This window comes from Microtus pennsylvanicus, chromosome 1 (assembly GCF_037038515.1).
Source record: "Microtus pennsylvanicus isolate mMicPen1 chromosome 1, mMicPen1.hap1, whole genome shotgun sequence".
Taxonomy (NCBI): domain Eukaryota; kingdom Metazoa; phylum Chordata; class Mammalia; order Rodentia; family Cricetidae; genus Microtus; species Microtus pennsylvanicus.
This window is the reverse complement of record NC_134579.1, coordinates 185,190,409-185,208,446: the sequence shown is the minus strand read 5'-3', so window position 1 is coordinate 185,208,446 and position 18,038 is coordinate 185,190,409. Positions and strand designations below refer to the sequence as shown.

General features: G+C 39.0%; 1 protein-coding gene across 11 annotated transcripts in view; it reads left to right on the top strand.

The window, feature by feature from the left end:
- Ptprk (protein tyrosine phosphatase receptor type K) overlaps nt 1-18,038 on the top strand; it is a 527,882-nt gene that overhangs the window by 124,779 nt on the left and 385,065 nt on the right. For all 11 annotated transcript variants that reach the window (XM_075946829.1, XM_075946790.1, XM_075946757.1 and 8 more), the window contains exon 2: nt 5,049-5,171. In XM_075946829.1, the coding sequence (XP_075802944.1) occupies nt 5,049-5,171 (123 nt within the window). The remainder of the gene's footprint in view (nt 1-5,048; nt 5,172-18,038) is intronic.

Below are 18,038 nucleotides of genomic sequence, written 5' to 3'. Positions count from 1 at the left end.
TATTCATATGAGCATAGCTGCCTGTGGAAGCCTTTGACTTTGGATCCCAGTGGAGTTGGAGTTGTAGGCATCTAGGGGTGCCCTGACCTTGGTGGATTCTTTGTCATAGCAGATGCTCTTAATTACTGAACCATTTCTCTAGACCCTTTTATTGGAATTTCTAATCAGCACAATAATAGGAACTATTCAAATCTTGTTTAGTTTAATACTGTCTGTGGTTGAAGTTTCTATTATGTATCAGTTTTTCTTTTGTCCCAGTATAAAGAAACATCATTTGAAGTGGTATACCAACTAGGTTTATGCTTAGTTCACAACTGGCGAAGGCTGACTTTTTTCACTTTCCTGAGAATCATCTTACAGTTGTACTAAATATGCTGTATTTTCCAACACAGTCTATGATTTTCCATGGGCTCTTTTAAGGAGTATACTTTTCCCACATTCTTTAAGCTAATGAGAAAGTTTTCCTTGTCCATAGATAAATAGAGCCCGTGCTGTGGAAACAGTCAGAACCACGAGAGGCAATTCTGTTTGTTTTCTGCATTTATACTCTGTATAGAAATGAGAAATTGGTCAGTGCCCTGGAAGGCAGAATGGGGAAGATACTGCTACATTGGCTTTTCAAAGCCCACTTTTCACAGTTTATGTGGAACAAGCTGTCTAGGCCTTCCATAATGACTATATATATCCCCCATGGCTCAGACTTGTTTAAGGTCTCCAGAGTATTTTTGAAAAGCTAGGCTTCATGGCTGAAAATGTACCTTAGTCTGGTACTTGCTTAGCAAACATTAGTCCCAAGGTTGTATCTTCCAGGTCACAGACACTGAGTGTGTTATGTAATCCTCGAATCCAGGACAAGAAGGCAAGAGGATTCAGAGTTCAAGGTCATCCTCACCTACATAGTGAGTTTAAGGTCAGCCTGGGCTACAGGAGACTTTATTTCAAAACACCAGCAAAACCAACCAATCAAACAACCACCAGCAGCAACAGCAGAGTCAAAACCAAATAAGAAAATAACGACAAAAAAAATTACACAGAGAATTCTGACTTTAGGTAGAATTTGAGTTTTGAAAGTAATTTTTTGCATTTATTTATTTATTATTGTGTCTGCATGCATGTGTGCATGCGTGCGTGAGTGAATGTGTATGTATGTGTGCGTGTGCAAAAATTTGGGTAGTTGGTTTTTGTCCTCTCATAAAGCTTGCTGAATTAAGGTCAGGCCATCAGGCTTGGCAGCCAGCACCCTCACATTCTAAGCCTCACAACAATTTGAGTCTAGCTTATTTTTCTCATACATTTCAAGCGTTTCCATTCCCTGTTCTCTCATGCACATGTCATGATCTTTAATAAATGCTCTAGAGTCATTCCAGGCAGAACCCATGAGGCTTCATGCCTGCCAGAGGGACTGTCAGCAATCATACCTTGTTGGGGACAGGGTGTCACTTCAGTGGTATAATCACAAGTTGTCCTTGTTCTACTGAAGAACAGTTCTGCTAACCTGGTTACAGGGTCCTTTATGTGGCTCACAGTGAGGTGAAAAGACACTTGTGATGATGAAGCTACCCCTTAACTGAGTGATCAGAGGGAGAGGAATCAGCATCTGAGATGTTCTTCGGGAGTAGTTCTCTACTGGGGTTAAACACTATCATCCCCTCTGCTCGGGGGTGACTTGCAGCTCCCCCTCTGTTGCCTTATCATTAGGAGCTGACAGAATAACTGGAAACTGAAGGTGCCTCCTCTTTCATAGTTCTTCAGCAACAGAATATTGTCATTTGTTACCTATTCAGGTTTACCACTTGGTGTTCCTTCCAGTAGCTGAGCGAAACTTAACACTTATTAGGTATATTTTTGCTTATGAATTAGAGCTGTGGACACAAAATATGGCTCTTATTACAAAAGGAGTGAGTTAATTTGGAGATACATACTATGGCTCAGGAACATGAGCTGAATGTCATGCTCTGGTGTAGAAGTGATCGCATGAGCTTTTTATGGTCGTAGAACAAAGGACAGTCATGAGTCGATGCATGTCCATTGATCACTACAAAGCAGGAACTCTCAGATTCCCCTGCCTTGGCCTTCCAAGTGCTGGGATTAAAGGTGTGTGCCACCATTGCTCAGAAACCAAGACTTTTTAAGAGAAATGTTTAGAAAAGGTTTAGGGTAGAAGGGACTAGAGGAGCCTAGGAAAAGGAGAGTATATTCCCAAGAGGTAGGATTGAACTTCTTTGTTGTAGCGAGTTTGCTTGGTTGTTCAGGCTGTTGAGCAGCTCAGGCCCAAAATAATCACATGGAAACTATATTATTTAAATCATCTCTTGGCCAATCACTTAAATGTATTGCTAACTAGCGCTTACATCAATTTTTAACCCATTTCCAGTATTTTACATTTTACCACGAAGTTTGTGGCCTACCGCAAGGTTCTAGTGTCTGTTTCTGGTGGGGCTACATGGCTTCTCTCTGACTCTGCTTCCATTCTCCCAGCATTCAATTTAGTTTTCCCCACCTACCTAAGTTCTACCCTATCAGGCCAAACCATTTTCTTTATTAACCATTGGTATTCACAGCATACAGAAGGAATCCCTTATCACTTCTTGAGAGAGCTACTGGCATTTTTTTTCTTGGTGCATCCATCCTTCCTTAGGTGTAACTTAGTCAACCTGATTTAGCGAGTATAGTCAATTCCTTTGGTTTCTTTAGAATTTTGATCATCTTGTTGTCACATGTATCATTCTGTTTTATTCACTGGCCTAGAGTTATTATTATTGAATCCTATTTCCTGTCCTTTTCACTTCATCTTCACTTCACTGGCCTTAATATTAAGACAGAAACTCACATTACAGAGCAGAATGTGAAAATGTGCTAATGCAGGTTTATAAATATGCTTTCCATGTAATAAATAGATCTGTGGTTCCTCTCGGATTAGAACTTATTGTAAAATAGAATTTGAAGATTATCTTCAAGGAGTTTTCTTATCATTCAAGTCGAGCTGATCAGTTAATGATTTCAAGATCCCTTTGACACATTTCTGGTACAGAGCTGATAAGTAATGTCGACCCCCCTTTTTCTGTATAGCTGTTCCCCCTGTTACTATTAATCTGAACACTGAAGTCTAAAATTAACCATGTCTATGAGGGGCAGCAATTACAGCCATCCATCTTCCAAATGAGTCAATGTGATTTCCACTGATAGTTTAAATTTATGTACAGTGGAAGCCCAGACTTACATAAAGGGCAGTGGGGTCTTCTCAGGCCTACATTGCAAAGCAGTAAGTCTTTTGGGGCTTTGATAGTGAATTCTATCTGTGAGGAAAACTTTTCCCCTTGGGATGTAAAGATGCATGTCCTAGCAACCTCCTTTTGTAAGTTTTAAATGAATTAAATTAATTCTAAGTGAAGCTAATTTTAAATGAAAAGTACGTCATCTTTCACGAATACCTGTGCAACAAAGGTCACTTTTAGCATGTTCAAAAGGCAATGTTAGGTGTTCCAGCTGTTGGGCTGTGGGTTATAGTGGAGGATTACTGTAGTCAGAGGAAAGATGCGAGGAACCCAGTGTACTCTGGTTTTGAGAAAGGTTTTGGGGTTGTGGAGTTCTTTGTCTTTTAGAGTTTTGTTTTTGATGCAGTTGCTCTCTGTCATTGCTGGAGACGGTGTCTTTCAGTCACAGCCAAAGTGACAAACTTTTGATTAGGAGAGTGAGGCGAATTTAATGGTCTGAGGTTTACCACCTGTTAGCTGTTACTGCCTGCCTTAGAATTCCCCAAGTTTCTCCAGTGATCTCCATGGAAACTAAGCAAATAAGCCACTTGAAAGGAGGCAGGTTATTGGTTTTTCTCATTAAAGCCACTGCTAGATTTTCATTAGTCGTAATCCATTTTCTTTACAGATTAGACATACTGGCCACTTATTTTCCCGATTTGAGTAAACCCTATATGTTGACTTGTGTACCCTTTGTAGATGAGCTGAGAAGCAAATGTAATCATTTTCCCCCTGCTATATAGTCACATCTGAAAGTAAACAAGAGAGGCCGAAAAATGGCCGATGTGAAAGGGGAAAGGCCACTCGCTGTGTGAAAATCAGGCCATTGAGCAAAATGGAAGGCTGAGCGTGGGAATAGACTAAAATGATCTGTTTTGTATTTCAATTTCCCCCACTTTAAAATTGTAAACTGCGATTGAAAATAATATAAATATTGTACAGAAGAGCCGACCCCAGACCTCCAGCACTATTTAGACCTCAGTAAACTTGTGTGTTTGATTTGCTGTAGTAGACAGCGTAGACATCTTTTAAGTTAAGGCTTAAATTCAAACTTCACTGTTTTGAATTTGTGCTGAAAAGAGTTTTCACACTCCCTGCCCCCTTTGCAATAAGGCTGTCAACACTGTTTAGACTGTAGTTTTATAAATTGAAGTAAAGACTCATTATATATAATGTGTGTTCGTCTTTTCTTTTCTTTTGTTTTCTTTTCTTTTTGGGACAGGGTTTCCCTGTGTAGCTTTGGAGCCTGTCCTGGAACTAGCTCTGTATGTAGACCAGGCTGGCCTCAAACTCATGGAGACTTGCCTCCTCTGCTTTCTGAGTACTGGAATTAAAGGTGTATACTACCAGGCTGAGTGTGTATATATATATATATATATATATATATATATATATATATATATATATATGTATGTATGTATATATATGTGTGTGTTTGTATGTGTTTATACATATATGTTATTTTTAAAAGGCATATATATAAATATATGATTAATTTAAAAATCACACACAAACACACACACACACACACACATATATATAAATAAATAAAAGCTTCAAAGCTTAAGCTTTCCTTTTGGAGCTCAACCCAGTAGAATGTACTGAGGTTTCTATTGGTATTGAATTTTTTGTAGGAGTAGTGCCAACAGAATATCATAACAATTAAGATCACACGTGTCATGGCAATTACATATTTCACCCTTAGCACTTGCTTCTTCAGGTGCTTTTCTCACGTGGAGAAAATGTGTGTAGAATGTAATTGAATACAATAATGTTCCTCCCTTCCTTTTCTAGGTGGCTGTACTTTTGATGATGGGCCAGGAGCCTGTGACTACCACCAGGATTTATATGATGACTTTGAATGGGTCCATGTCAGTGCGCAGGAACCCCATTACCTGCCCCCCGAAATGCCTCAAGGTAAGCTGTGTTCTCCTAACTCAGTGTCCAAGGAATAGTTTTAGACTAAACAGTATTTTCTTACTTTATATCTAATTTATTATTATTGGTACTTCAAATCTAATTTTTATTATTGATCCTTTTGGTAACATCTAAAATTCTTAAAATACTCTTTACCTCTTTCTTAACAGTGTTTTATAATGTCTCCTCTATTTTTCAAGAATTCTTATTATATCTTTCTTTTCACTTTGGAGAAACATCTGTAACTTTGTAAACATTGCTTTTACTCCCTTAATAAGAAGTCAAAATCACTAAACCTGAAAAAAATCACAGAACAAACAAAATTTATAGGAAAAATATAATGAAGTTTAGTCATTTGGAATATCTTCGATTATATTTCACTTAGTCCAGGTAGACTGTGGGCAAGCCTTCAATAGCCTGATCAGGAGAGAAATTGTCTCCTTCACCCCCAGTATATGAGTATGGTACTGGCTCTGTAGAGAGACCCCCTGGAGTCAAAACTACCAAGCTGAGATGTTTTCTGAGTAGATTTTGTACCAACAAGGCAGAGGCCTGTTCCTTTCTCACCTAGAACTTTTAGGGATTGATATTTGATTTTTGTGGTAGTATATTTCCTGATTGTTTCGGACTGGTCATCATTTTTTTTGTCATCTGTGAAAGCCACATCAAGATGTATCATATCAATATGTATCTTCCACATGATAAATTATGGGACTAGTATTTCTTTCAGTTTTACATATTAATTCTAAATTGTGTATTTAACAGTAATTTGATTAGTTATAAAACCAGAAAGAAACATAAAATTTGAATCACGATACCTAAATGAACAAATGATCTTTAGAAAGAAACAAATAATTATATATAGAAAATGTATGTATAAGAGATCACATTCCTACATTATGCTATGAATCATTTAACTGATACATTGATTTTCTATTAATAATTTCTTTGGGAGTATAATTTTAGTATTTTATTATAATTAAATAAAGATAGCTTAAATTGATTTTTTTCCTACAAATTCATAATGTCCTCCACAATTGATAGTGAATTTTAGACATCACCATTTTAAGTGCAAAATATCAATTCTCGCTACTGATTAAAAAATCTTGCTAGTTCATATGATTCATAGAAACAAAGGAAAAACCATTGATGATTATCAGCAGAATGTGATAGTCAAAGCAAATAAAATAAAACCCAGAACATGGATCTCTAGTGAGGACTGTAAATAAATACAGTGAGTATATTCTTTGGAAATATTTTGTATGGTTCTATTCTGTGCTGGGGGCCTGGATTAGGTCCGCTTTTTATTTTGAACTGTAGCATTCCCTGGCTGAGTAAGCAAATGGTTATTTTGTGGTTAGACTAAGACATAATCTTCTTTGTGGAGGAATACACTGATGGGCAGTCTTTCGTGGACAACCTTGTTTTCTTCAGCTTGACCCTGACACTTGGGCAGACTCCCTGCATCCTGTGTGTTGGTTTGCATTCTTCTTTCAAAGGCACATAAATTATTATTCCGGCTCATTTTGATTAAAGAAACCACTGTACGTTTTCACTTGAGTTTCCTCAGTGGTATATTTAGACTTAATATTTCATGTATATTAAAAAGGTGGGCCGGAATGCACACATTTTGACTGTTTATCATCAGAGAATAATCAGAAAGACGTTGATTTATGGAAATGTTGCCATTACTAATTGCTATTGATGGTGGGTAATGAGTGCTGAAGAGAATGTTCAGATGACCTTGTTGGCTCACCTTTCACACAATTACTTAATCGCTGGTTACAGTAAAGGATGATATGCACTGAAAATGAAAGTGTTTGAAATTCAGCCATATCCTCCAATTAATAGCACATTAAATAATTAATCATGCAAAGGAGGGAAAAGGTCACGAATACTTTTCTCTTTAGAACGTAACTTTGTGTAGTCTGAGGAGAAGTGAGAGAGGCCTTGTGTTGTGTGTTCCTTTAATTTCTTCTCTATGCCTGTGAGTCTGCGTGTGTGCTCGCATGCCCATGAGTATTTGTGCTGGTGGGGGCAAGAGGACGATCCTAGGTGCTGGTCCTCAGAAGCGCTCCCCCTTGGTTTGGAGGCAACGTCTCCAATTCACCTGGAGCTTGCAGAGCTGGCTTGTCTGTCTGGCCAATCTGAATCTTTCTGTCTCACTCTCTTTCTTTTGCCTTAGGAATTTGAAGAGCCTTCTCCCTGTTCAGCATGGTGAGATAGACAGAAGTAAGGTCTCACACTTGAACGGCAGGCACATTCCTGACTGAAGGATCTACCTAGTCCTACTCAGTTCTTTTTACAATGTGGCCCCCTGCCCATTTTCTTTCTGATATTCTTTTAAAGAGCCAACTAAGCATTAATCTGTCCATATATTGGCAAAGTGGACATAATTAGACTTACTAAATTTTAACATCCTGTTTTGGCAAGTTGGCTCAGCTGTTAAAAGCACTTGTTCTTTTAGAGGACAGGGATTTGGTCCCTAGCACCCACAGGCAGTTTGCAATTGTCTGTAACTCTAGTTCTAGGCAATCTGATGTCTTCTTCTGACCTACATGAGCAACAGGCATGTACATGGGCCATACACACATATATGTATGTAAAACATTCATATACATAAAATAAAATAAATAAAATAATCTATTTAAAACTTTTAAATGACCCATCATTTCTTTTGCACACAGATATGTAGGCTTGCTTAAGATTTCATTTACTGAAAATACATAAACAGAAACAAAAGACACAGCCAAGGCAACCATCTGTGCCCTGTGTATGACGAAGTCTGTCTGTGTGAGACAGACATGGTATTGAACCTTCTGAGGTGCTTGGACATTGTTAATTATTGACTTTTTAAATTGGCCTTCAGAGGGGGAAAAAAAGGTGACTCAACAGTTTGAAATAACAAGGTAAAAATAAAGAAAATAAGGAATTAACTTCTTGCGAGAAATATGCTACTTTTAGTGACTGCTTGCCATATTCCAGAGCAGTTCTTAGCTTGTTAGATGACAATAATAATGACAAAAAGGACCATTAGCTGTTTGAAAATAACATGCAGAAGAATGAACGCTTCATAAATGTGCCCTGTAGCCAAAAGTCATATGAAAATAGGAAAAGCTACTCGTCAGTGAAAAGCTAAGTCTAGCCGTAATGAGAAGCCGTGGCACCCCTCTGACACCAGGTGTAGCTGACAAGAATACAGAGTAAGGGAAAGCCTCTTAGGCTACTGTGGACGGTAAATCTGCATAGCCACTTTGTACGGCCTAATGGCCAGCTAATCCATTCTTGGATATGAGCCCAGAAGAACTGAGTACATGTGTTCATTCAAGGAATGTACGGCTGTATATAGTACCGATGTTCTTAATCGTTCCAAGATGAAGACAGCCTGAATTCTTGTCAGTAGTACAATGTACCAAAGCGTAGGAGTGTGTTCGTGTGATGAAATCACACCACAATGTGAGGGAATTGACTCGTGCTGTGCATAGCAATATTGATGAATTTCACAAGCATCAGCAGAAAATGAACTCAGGCCCAAGAGTAGAGACTGTATTTTACCTCCTTAAATTTCAAAAATAGGTCAGCTGCTTGACGAGTTAGATGTCTGTGTGGTAGTGCTTGCATTGGGAGAGGCTTGAAGGAGACAGCCGGATGCTGGATACCCTGGGTAGTTATCGATCTGGGTGGCACTGCTCTCTGTTCGGAAATTACTGAGCTCCTGGTGGTAAGTTGTTTTTTGTCTGTATCTTACGAGTTAGTACAGAGTGACAAGTAAGTAAGACCCATTTTCACAAAAATGCTGTTGAGAAGCTGGAATAATAATTATAATGTTGTAGGTTAGAGGAAGAGATTCTCCAGGAGACCTCAGATAGCAATCACTTTTGCCACCCTTGATCACAGCCTGCATTCATCTTTGGGCTTATGTTTTTTGTTTTTTTTTCTCAGTTATCTATTCACCAAATTCTTGGCCATTTGTTCATCGTCCAAAGGGTGAGGAGCTTCCTGGTTGTCTTGGAACTCCTCTTCGGTCCTCATAATTCAACAGTCTCTCACTAGGTCAAAATGCTTGCTGTGGAAACATGAGGACCCAGCTCCCTGGTACCTACATAAAAAGTTGGGCCTGGCTTTATGTGACTGTAACCCCAGAATTGGTGATGGAGACAGGCAAATCCTGGGAGGTTCCTGTCCTACTAGCCCAGCAGATACAGTGAGCTTCAGGTTCAGTGGGAAACCCTATCTATAGCATTGAGAGTGACAGGAGCAGACCCTGGGTGTCCCTCTATGACTTTTGCTCAGGTGCACCCACCCTCAGCCCACCCCATACTCCCCACCACCACCGTGCACCATGCAAACACACCACTCAAGTAAATAAAGATTTTGGTCATTATTTCAGAGAAATTTTCCCTCTTCTTAAAGAAAACAACCCAGTGACAATTTTTGTTTCTTAAACATTGTCATGACTAATTCTAATGTGATCAAAAGATTGTAATTATTCAGTAAACTTTTACACTTATAAGTGATATCATCTATGTGGAATATGTTCAAATACTATTTATTAGTTAGTACAGAGGGAGAGCCACCACTGTCTTTTCCTCATTTGCCAGGCTAATAGCAGTGTTCCACACGGAGAGCTGTTACATTAATACAGAAGAGAAGCCCCAGAGCCTGTGAACAATGGACAGAACTAGAAATTGTTCTTCGATCTTATACACATTTATGTCTATGATCTTGACTGTCAAGGTTTCTTTTGTGCTTATGACCACATGAAACAAATTTATTTGTCCATTTGACTATCTGTTCTGGTGTAGACCAGAGAACGAGGGGTGTGATTGACATATCAATACATTTCACTTTCTCTCACTGAAATTGTAACAGCTTTTTTCCTTTGAACATGTTTCTCTGAAATGATTAATTACGTTTTACTTTAGAGTCTCTAGAGTATCCATTTGACAGTGTTTCAAATTATGACTACATTAGATTTTACCTTCAGCTTGCTTCTTTCTACTGCTAATATAAATCACTGCATGGAGTTTTTAACTTAAACTGCACATACTGTATGCTATAAAAAAAAATAAAAGTTCTATTTCTGACTTACCAGAATTCTGAAGGAGGAAACCATTTCTCTCCCTTGTAAAACGTAGCAAGGGAGACTATGTGATTCAATAGTTTATGGCCTTACAATTTAGAAAACAGATGAAATTATGCAGGAGAGGTACAGACGTTAGCAATGCTATGAAACGAGCCTTTGCATTAACTTGTTGCCTTTAAAAAATGAGTCTTCGTTTTCTTAGTTTTAAGCGTGATTTATTAGCCAGGTTGTTAAAATAGAGCTTACGTACTTCAGATACTTATTTGGTGAGCTTCCTTCTGCTTGCATATTCAAGAGGAACATGCTCATGAGTCCTGGGTTTGGTACTTTCTTCTGCTGGTGTGATGTGGAGAAAGTGGACACTTTGATGTCTACAGTTAAATACACATGACCGAATTCATGGGGGAACTTAATGATCTTGGCCTGTCACCACTCCAGCTCCATCAAGGTAGTCACTATGAGGAACACTTCGAGGCTTTAAGCCTAGGGCATTAAGGAAAAGTTGGAAACTGTTTTTGCTAGCTCAGACTCTTTCATATATGCATCTAAGAGATGAAAGTTAGCTCTCAACTGATAGATTCCTGAGTTTTTTGGGAAATCTCTCTTTCCCTCCCTCTCCCCCTACCTCTCTCTCTCAATCCCTCCTCCCTGTATCTGTAAGTGTGCGTGTGTAAGCCCAGCTGTGTATAAAGGTGAGAGAGTCCAAGGACCACCGCGGATGTCAGTGTCTTGTTTGAAACAAACTCTCTGTTGGTTTGCTGTGTTTGTCAGTGTAGCTGGACCCTGAACTTCTAGGATTTGAATCTCTCCACCTCTTTCTGGCCAGAAAAGGCCTGGGATTAGAGACCTCCTGCATTCGACTTTATGTAGGTCTGGAGATCCAAACTCCACTCCCAATGCTTGCATGAGAAGTGCTCTATCCATTGAGCCATCATTGCCACAACTTCATATACAATTTTTTAATCCTTCTCAGAGCCCTATAAAATGCGTGATGTTGAGAGGAGCAGAGGGAGTCACTTGCTTGACAATCAGGTCAGATCAGTAATTTGTCACAATACCGCCTTGCTCTTACGTCGTTACAGCCAGGCTGACACACTTCCTTGACCCCAGCATAGATACTTAAGTCTACTGTACAGTGTTACTTATTTTATTTAATCTACATTGGCTTTCTACTGTTGTTGGAGTAAAAACCACACACCGTTTGTTTTTCTATCTCTTACTCTCCTAGAGAAATATCTTCAAGGATTCGCTGTAGCTAGAATGACTATTGAGCTTTAGAGTTTCTTCCCAAGATGTTCATCCTTTGGGGTGAGACTTTGCCCTTTCATGTATTCACCTTTATGTTATTTTTAGTTATTTGATGAACACTTTGCATCTGCCGGTCCGAGCAACCTTAAAAATACATATTATCTGCTGTGTCATTAGAGCATGTGTGCTAGAAGAAAAAAACCAAGGACTCACTGAAGGCATCTGAGTAAAGTCAGGGTTTGGAAATCATTTTAAGCCATTGTTTACAGTGGTCTATTTTAGGACAAGAATTACGGGCTTATTTCAGTGTTCCCGTCCAAACCTTGTCATCATTATGTCTGTTGGTGTTTTTGCCTTGAGCGCAACAGACAAGATAGTTTACCACATTGGAGTTGCTTATTAAAAACACCAAAAGTTGGAGGCAGGGTGAAGTGATGAAGTGAAAGGGTGTCACGGAGCACTTGAAGGATAAACCACCAACGAATGGCTACTTTTTAATGCAAGGATTATTACCTTTATGGACATAAATGCAGCATGAAGAATGTCTAAATTATAGGGAACAGAAATGGCATGCTGAGACAGGGCTTTCTTCCTGCTATTTCAGGTACATGATATATCTAAGTTAGATATGCCCCAATGTATCTCACAGGAGGAAAGCAGTTCAGTATTAAAAGAAAGATAGAGAGAGAGAGAATTATATTGGTGTCCCTACTAGAGAGTGTCCAACTTCCTACATGAATTACAGATAAGAATACAGAGTCAATTTCAGAGTCCATGCGTTCATCTTTAACATGTACCTCTAAAATCAATATGTAGTCCAGAGAAACAAAATTACTTTTCTTGGGATGAGGGTGACTCAAGATATGGTTATGACCTTATATGTTACCTTTCTAAAAATAAACTTGTCTCGTGATACTGGTGCCTATCTGAGCTTGAGAGCTTATTAGCTTCCGAACACAGGAAGGACTACCTGGAAATAAAGAGGTGTCAATGGAACAACAGATTAAATAGTTCAAATAGTGATTTTGTAAAACTCTATGTGAAATTAAGACGTTCACCATAGCATGGTGCACTATATGTTCATATGCTAAATTATATCCAAATGCTCAGCTATCATGAAAGACTGTTGGCCTTCATGTCTAATTTCCTCAGAGACAATGATTGTGTTATTTTTAAGGGTCCTTACCTCTTCCCTAAAGAGGAAATTATTTACTGAGAAAAATTTATCAACAAAATCTTCATGTTTTCTATGTTTAAAGCCCGTGGAGTGGTCTATAAGATCGTTAACTCTTCACTTAGCAACATAGACTAAGAAAATGCTGGTGAAGGGCCATGAGAAACATGTTTAATAGGACAGTTTCAGAGAATTCACTAGTTACTCATGGGTTTCTTGACTCCCCACTGAGTTCTTTAATATGTAAACAGAAGTTACTGTCCTGCCCTGCCAATCCAGCAACCATTCAGTCCCAACAAAATACACAGAGGCTGTTTGGTCTTTTAGCTCAGACTTATTATTAACTAGCTTTTACAACTTAAATTAACCCATAATTCTTGTCTGTGTTCGTCACATGGCTTGGTAGCTTTTACCAGAGAGGCATTCCATCTTGCTTCCTCTGTGTCTGGGTGGCGACTGCACACTGAGTCTTTCCTTTTCCCAGAATTCTTCTTATCTGGTTGCCCCACCCATATTTCCTGCTTGACTATTTGCCAATCAGCATTTTATTAAACCAAATACAAATGACAAAATTTTACAGGTTACAAGAGCATTATCCCACAGCATTAATACTTGCTTATTCATTAAGTATGAACCAGATTGGGCAACTATGTGTGTATGTGTATTCGCTTATGATGTCTGTATGTGTGCACACCTGTGTGCACAAGTACATGCATGTACATGTCTGTGGAGACCAGAGGTCAGTGGTGTTTTTCTTCAAACCTTACTCTTTTAGTTTTCTTCAAAGGTTTATTTACATTTATTTTACGTGCATGATTTTTTTTTCTGCTGCATGCATTCTTGTTCACTGCATGCATGCCATATGCCTGGTGCTCATGGAGACCAAAGAGCATTTCAGGTTTTTTTATTATTATTATTATTATTTTGTGATGTTGCAAGGGAAGTGAACCTGGGTTCTCTGTAAGAATAACAAGTGCTTTTTAATTGTGGAGCTCTTTCTCCAGCCTTATCGTTTTAGTTTTTGAGAAAGTGTTTTTCTTTACCTGGAGCTTACCAATTTGGCAAGACTAGCTGGTGTCATCAAGCTCCAGGCATCCTTTCTTCTTTCTCCATTCTTCAGCGTGAACTCCATTAATGACTTTTATTTTTATTTATTTATCTTTTTTATTTTTACTTATTTTCTTGGGAGATTGAAATTAGGTCCTTGTATTTTTGTGAAAAGTACTCTGCTACATGAATAATATTCCTTGTCTTGGGCATGGCAAGTTGATATTGAAAAAGCCTATTTTGAGTATAATTCTTATTCTTGCTATATCAGTCTCTTGTCCATCCAAAGATATACCATCTAGTCTAATTGGTCCATATATCTCATGTTTGAGTGTATGTCAGTCAGTGCTAAGAGGAGGATGAGCTCCTCGTTGTTGACTTTCCTTTTGGATCCCTCCCCTGCCTGTGATGGAGCTCAGGCTGAATACAATGTCCCTTTACCCTAATGCACATAGCCAGGCAGATGTTATTGGAACAGCAGTAGGGTCAAGGTTGAGTACAGAAGGAGCAGGCAGCTATGATCGAGTGTGGTAGGATGAATCTGGAATTACAATCTCAACACCTCATTTCAAACCTTAAAAAAACTACATATTTTTCTGTTAAGATGCTTAAAAGAACAGATTGAAAACTTCATGCCTATTTCAAGGACTTCACCCACGTAATTTCTAAGTGTAAATGTGTTCTATCTCCTGAAATCAAGTCATATCACTTGGCAGGAATTGGCCTTTCTTGGTGTCACTTGGACTAGGAATCCACGAATTAGACTAGGCACTATTCCTGCTTGCTGTAAGGACTTTATGGGTATTCCATGCATGAATACTGTCTTTGTCCTTTTTGCAGGCTTATCATTCCCATTTTGGTCAGAATATAGTGCTCCATAAAACACAAACACTTCAGCTGCACAATTGGCTGTCTTGTTATATTTGTGCTAAGGAGAAGGCAGACTTTTAGAGTACCTGTTCTGTTAAACATCTTGTCATTGAAAGTTTTTGAAAAACAAAATCTGAGTAAGAATTACATATTTTTATTTTTGAAGGGTTACTTTAGAAAGTCAGTGTTTTATTGAAGATTAATGAGAAGAATGAAGAACTTTGTCAGAAATCCTTTAAATAAAAACAATTACTATCTACTGTATACAAGGCCCTGAATTGGATCCTTTTGTTGTTGTTGTTGTTGTTGTTGTTGTGTGTGTGTGTGTGTGAGAGAGAGAGAGAGAGAGAGAGAGAGAGAGAGAGTTTTTACATACACAGATAGATGCACGCGTGTGTACACGCCACCACACCACTCCCCTAGTAATGTCCCCAAAAGATATTGTACCCAGGTTTTGTTTGTCAGTTGTCAGTTCCCAAAGTTATATTTAAGTCATCCTTAGTTTTGTGTTTGGAGAGTCTGTTCTTTGAGGCTTACTTTCTGGCGACTCTGGCTCTGCCCTGGGAAAGTCTGACTGATAAGTAAGTGACTTCAGCTGCCTGTCGGAGTGAGGCTTGCTATTGAAGACACCCTAGTTTAGCAGTACAGGCCCGTGGTAGAGGACTCAGTATGTGGCACCTCCCGTGTAGAGAGAAGCTTCAAGCAAATGTGGTGGAATGCAGAAACCAGGAGTTGATTAATTACCACAATTAATTACCATCAGCGTGAAGAGCAAAAATACCAGGGCAGAGGCTTAGCTATTCCGTCTTCATTTTATTTCTGTTTCCCCGAAGATGAGACTACATGCAGAGTTTTTGGGTATCTACAGATATCCAAAAGTTTTTTGTATTTGGATTATGTTAGTCATATATTTTTTTAATTTATTTTTCTTTTATTTTTGAGGCAGGGTCATACTATGAAGCCTTGACTGGCCTGGAACTCACTATGTAGACTAAGTTGGCCTTGAACTCTGAAATCTGACTACCTTTGCTTTCCAAGTGCTGGGGTTAGAGGTGTGTACCACCATAACCGGTGAGAAACTTATTTCTACACTAATAAAACTTTCCTGAGCAAATTTAATATGCTTATTGAATGTGTCTAACGTGACGCTCTTCAGCCTGCATAGCTCTTACAGGAGTGTGGCGTGATGCCATTAATGACAAATGTCACTTGTTAGCATTCTGGTTTACTTCAGGTACGAAATGGAGTGTCTTGGTGGCTGGCCAAAGTACTTGAGAAATGCCGATGCCATTACATATACGATGCCAAGAAAGCAATTTTTCATAATGGGCAACCTATGGGCCACTTGTACAGACAAGTAAAGGTTGGAAGGACAAAGGAGAAGAGGAAACAAAAGCCTGGGCCCTCGTGTGTATTGTTTCAGTGTTGTGTAACCCTCATGTTAAGACTGTAAGGGCAAAGGTTGGCTGCCGTCTACACAGGCCTGCATCCCTCTTACTGGATACTCAGTGTCTTTCCTATGTGCCCACCTTGGGAACAAGTCCGATGTGCTCCCGTAACTGCTTGCTGGTGAATTTAGGGGCAGATCTGAAAAGATAACTTAAAAATCTTAATTGTATTGTGGCTTTTTAAAATATACGACCAGAAAATTAAACAGCAGTATTTTAAAAAATGAAAAAGAAGTCCTGATGACAGTTTAAGCAAAACCCAATCTATATATAATTAGGCTCTGGACCTTCAACGTTCCAACCTCCTGAGATTTTTATCTCACTGAATTTTGTGATTTTTCTTGCAAAGAAGGCTGGAGAGTGACCACAGAGGGTTTAGCAAGTTGACTAAAACCATGGCCTATATGCCCAAGAACCAGGGAGAGGATGAGGCTTGGGGAGGGAGCCCCAGGTGAAGTAGAGGGAAGGACTATCTAAGTTAATCTAACTTGGATAAAAGCTTTTGAAGGAAACCCATTGCTTTTCTCCGAAACTATCCTTTGCACACATTATATTTCAAAGCAAATAAATTTCTTTCTGAAAACTTTTTTTAAAGATTTTTTTTATATTGTGCGACTTTCATCTTTGTCTAATTTCTTTCATATTGTGAAGCAGAGACTTTCTTGAATGATAGCCACGCTCTGTTTTCCTTGCCCTCACATCTTATTTAGTTTACAAGAATTCTACTTACATTTGTTCCTGAAAGTTGGATGTTCTCGGTGGATATATGAACACTAGTGAGATTTCTATGATGACTAGAGCACTATTATTTTTCTACCTCATTTGTGTTGTTTACTGCTGCATTGCCCTCTCATCTCCAGTCTTCTAAGTGAAATAAAATTTAAAATAGGTTCTATTTCAAATAGGTTCTATTTCTAACAGGAACATTCATGATAAAGAGGTAGGTGGATGGTCTTGTCCTGGAAGTGACCACAGCTCCAGGGGGAATACACATTTAGGTCTCCCCACAAGTCCTGTTTCATTATGGAAACAGTTTTGTTGAGTTTTAACAGAACAAAGAGAGTTGTGTATCAAGACTTTGCAAAGTATCTTGATAGAAACGTCAGAGAGGCAAGTTCCAGCAGGCTAGGGTCTCTCTCCTATAGGCCTCAGATGCTCCTGATAACAGACAACCTTAGCTTTGGGCTAGGAGGAAGCCACTGGCCTGGTAAGTTAACAGATTCCACACCTTTTTTATCTGTTAGCCACAGGGTGTTTGTTCCCGACACAGAGGTGGCCAAGGATGACTGCTCAGCTCTGTAAACTAGTGCTAGATAAAGTCTAATTAGGCTTTGGATCTGCTGCATTCCCAGCTCGCCACATCACTGCCGTTCTAATCAATCCATCTGTCTTTGCAGATCAGCTTCTTTTCAGGCATTCTCACTCACAGTCCAATGCTTAAACTATTTTCCTTCAATAAGCATTGCTGTCTTATTTCAAGACCGCTTTCTGTGAAAGCTTGAGACAGTGTAAGAAAAGTGGTCTTGATTCTTTTTAAATCTTACTGAATTTTGAGTCATACCATGTCAGGAAGACTGGAGCGTGGTGGCAAAGAAGTTGCCAGTTGCTTTGTCTGAACAACATAGCTGGGTGTTACGTAATGTGCACGGCCTCTTCGTAGTCACTCTTAGTATTTCAAAATAGTGATGATATTTGGATATTATTTCTTCTTTTCCCTGCCCCTCCCCTTCTTCTTTGCTGGGAGCACTGAATTTGGTAGCATTTTTCCTACCACTGAGCCACACAGTCAGCCCCCTGTTAGCTATGTTTGAAGCCTAATCTGGTAGCACATGCCTTTAGTCCCAGCCCTCAGGAGGCAGGCAGATGGCAGCCTGGTCTACAGAGTAAGATTTAGGATAGCCCAGGGCTACATAGAGAACAAAACAAAAACAAAAATCAACAAAAAAGTAATGACAAGGTATCATTATTGACTTCTATTCATTTAATCTGAATGG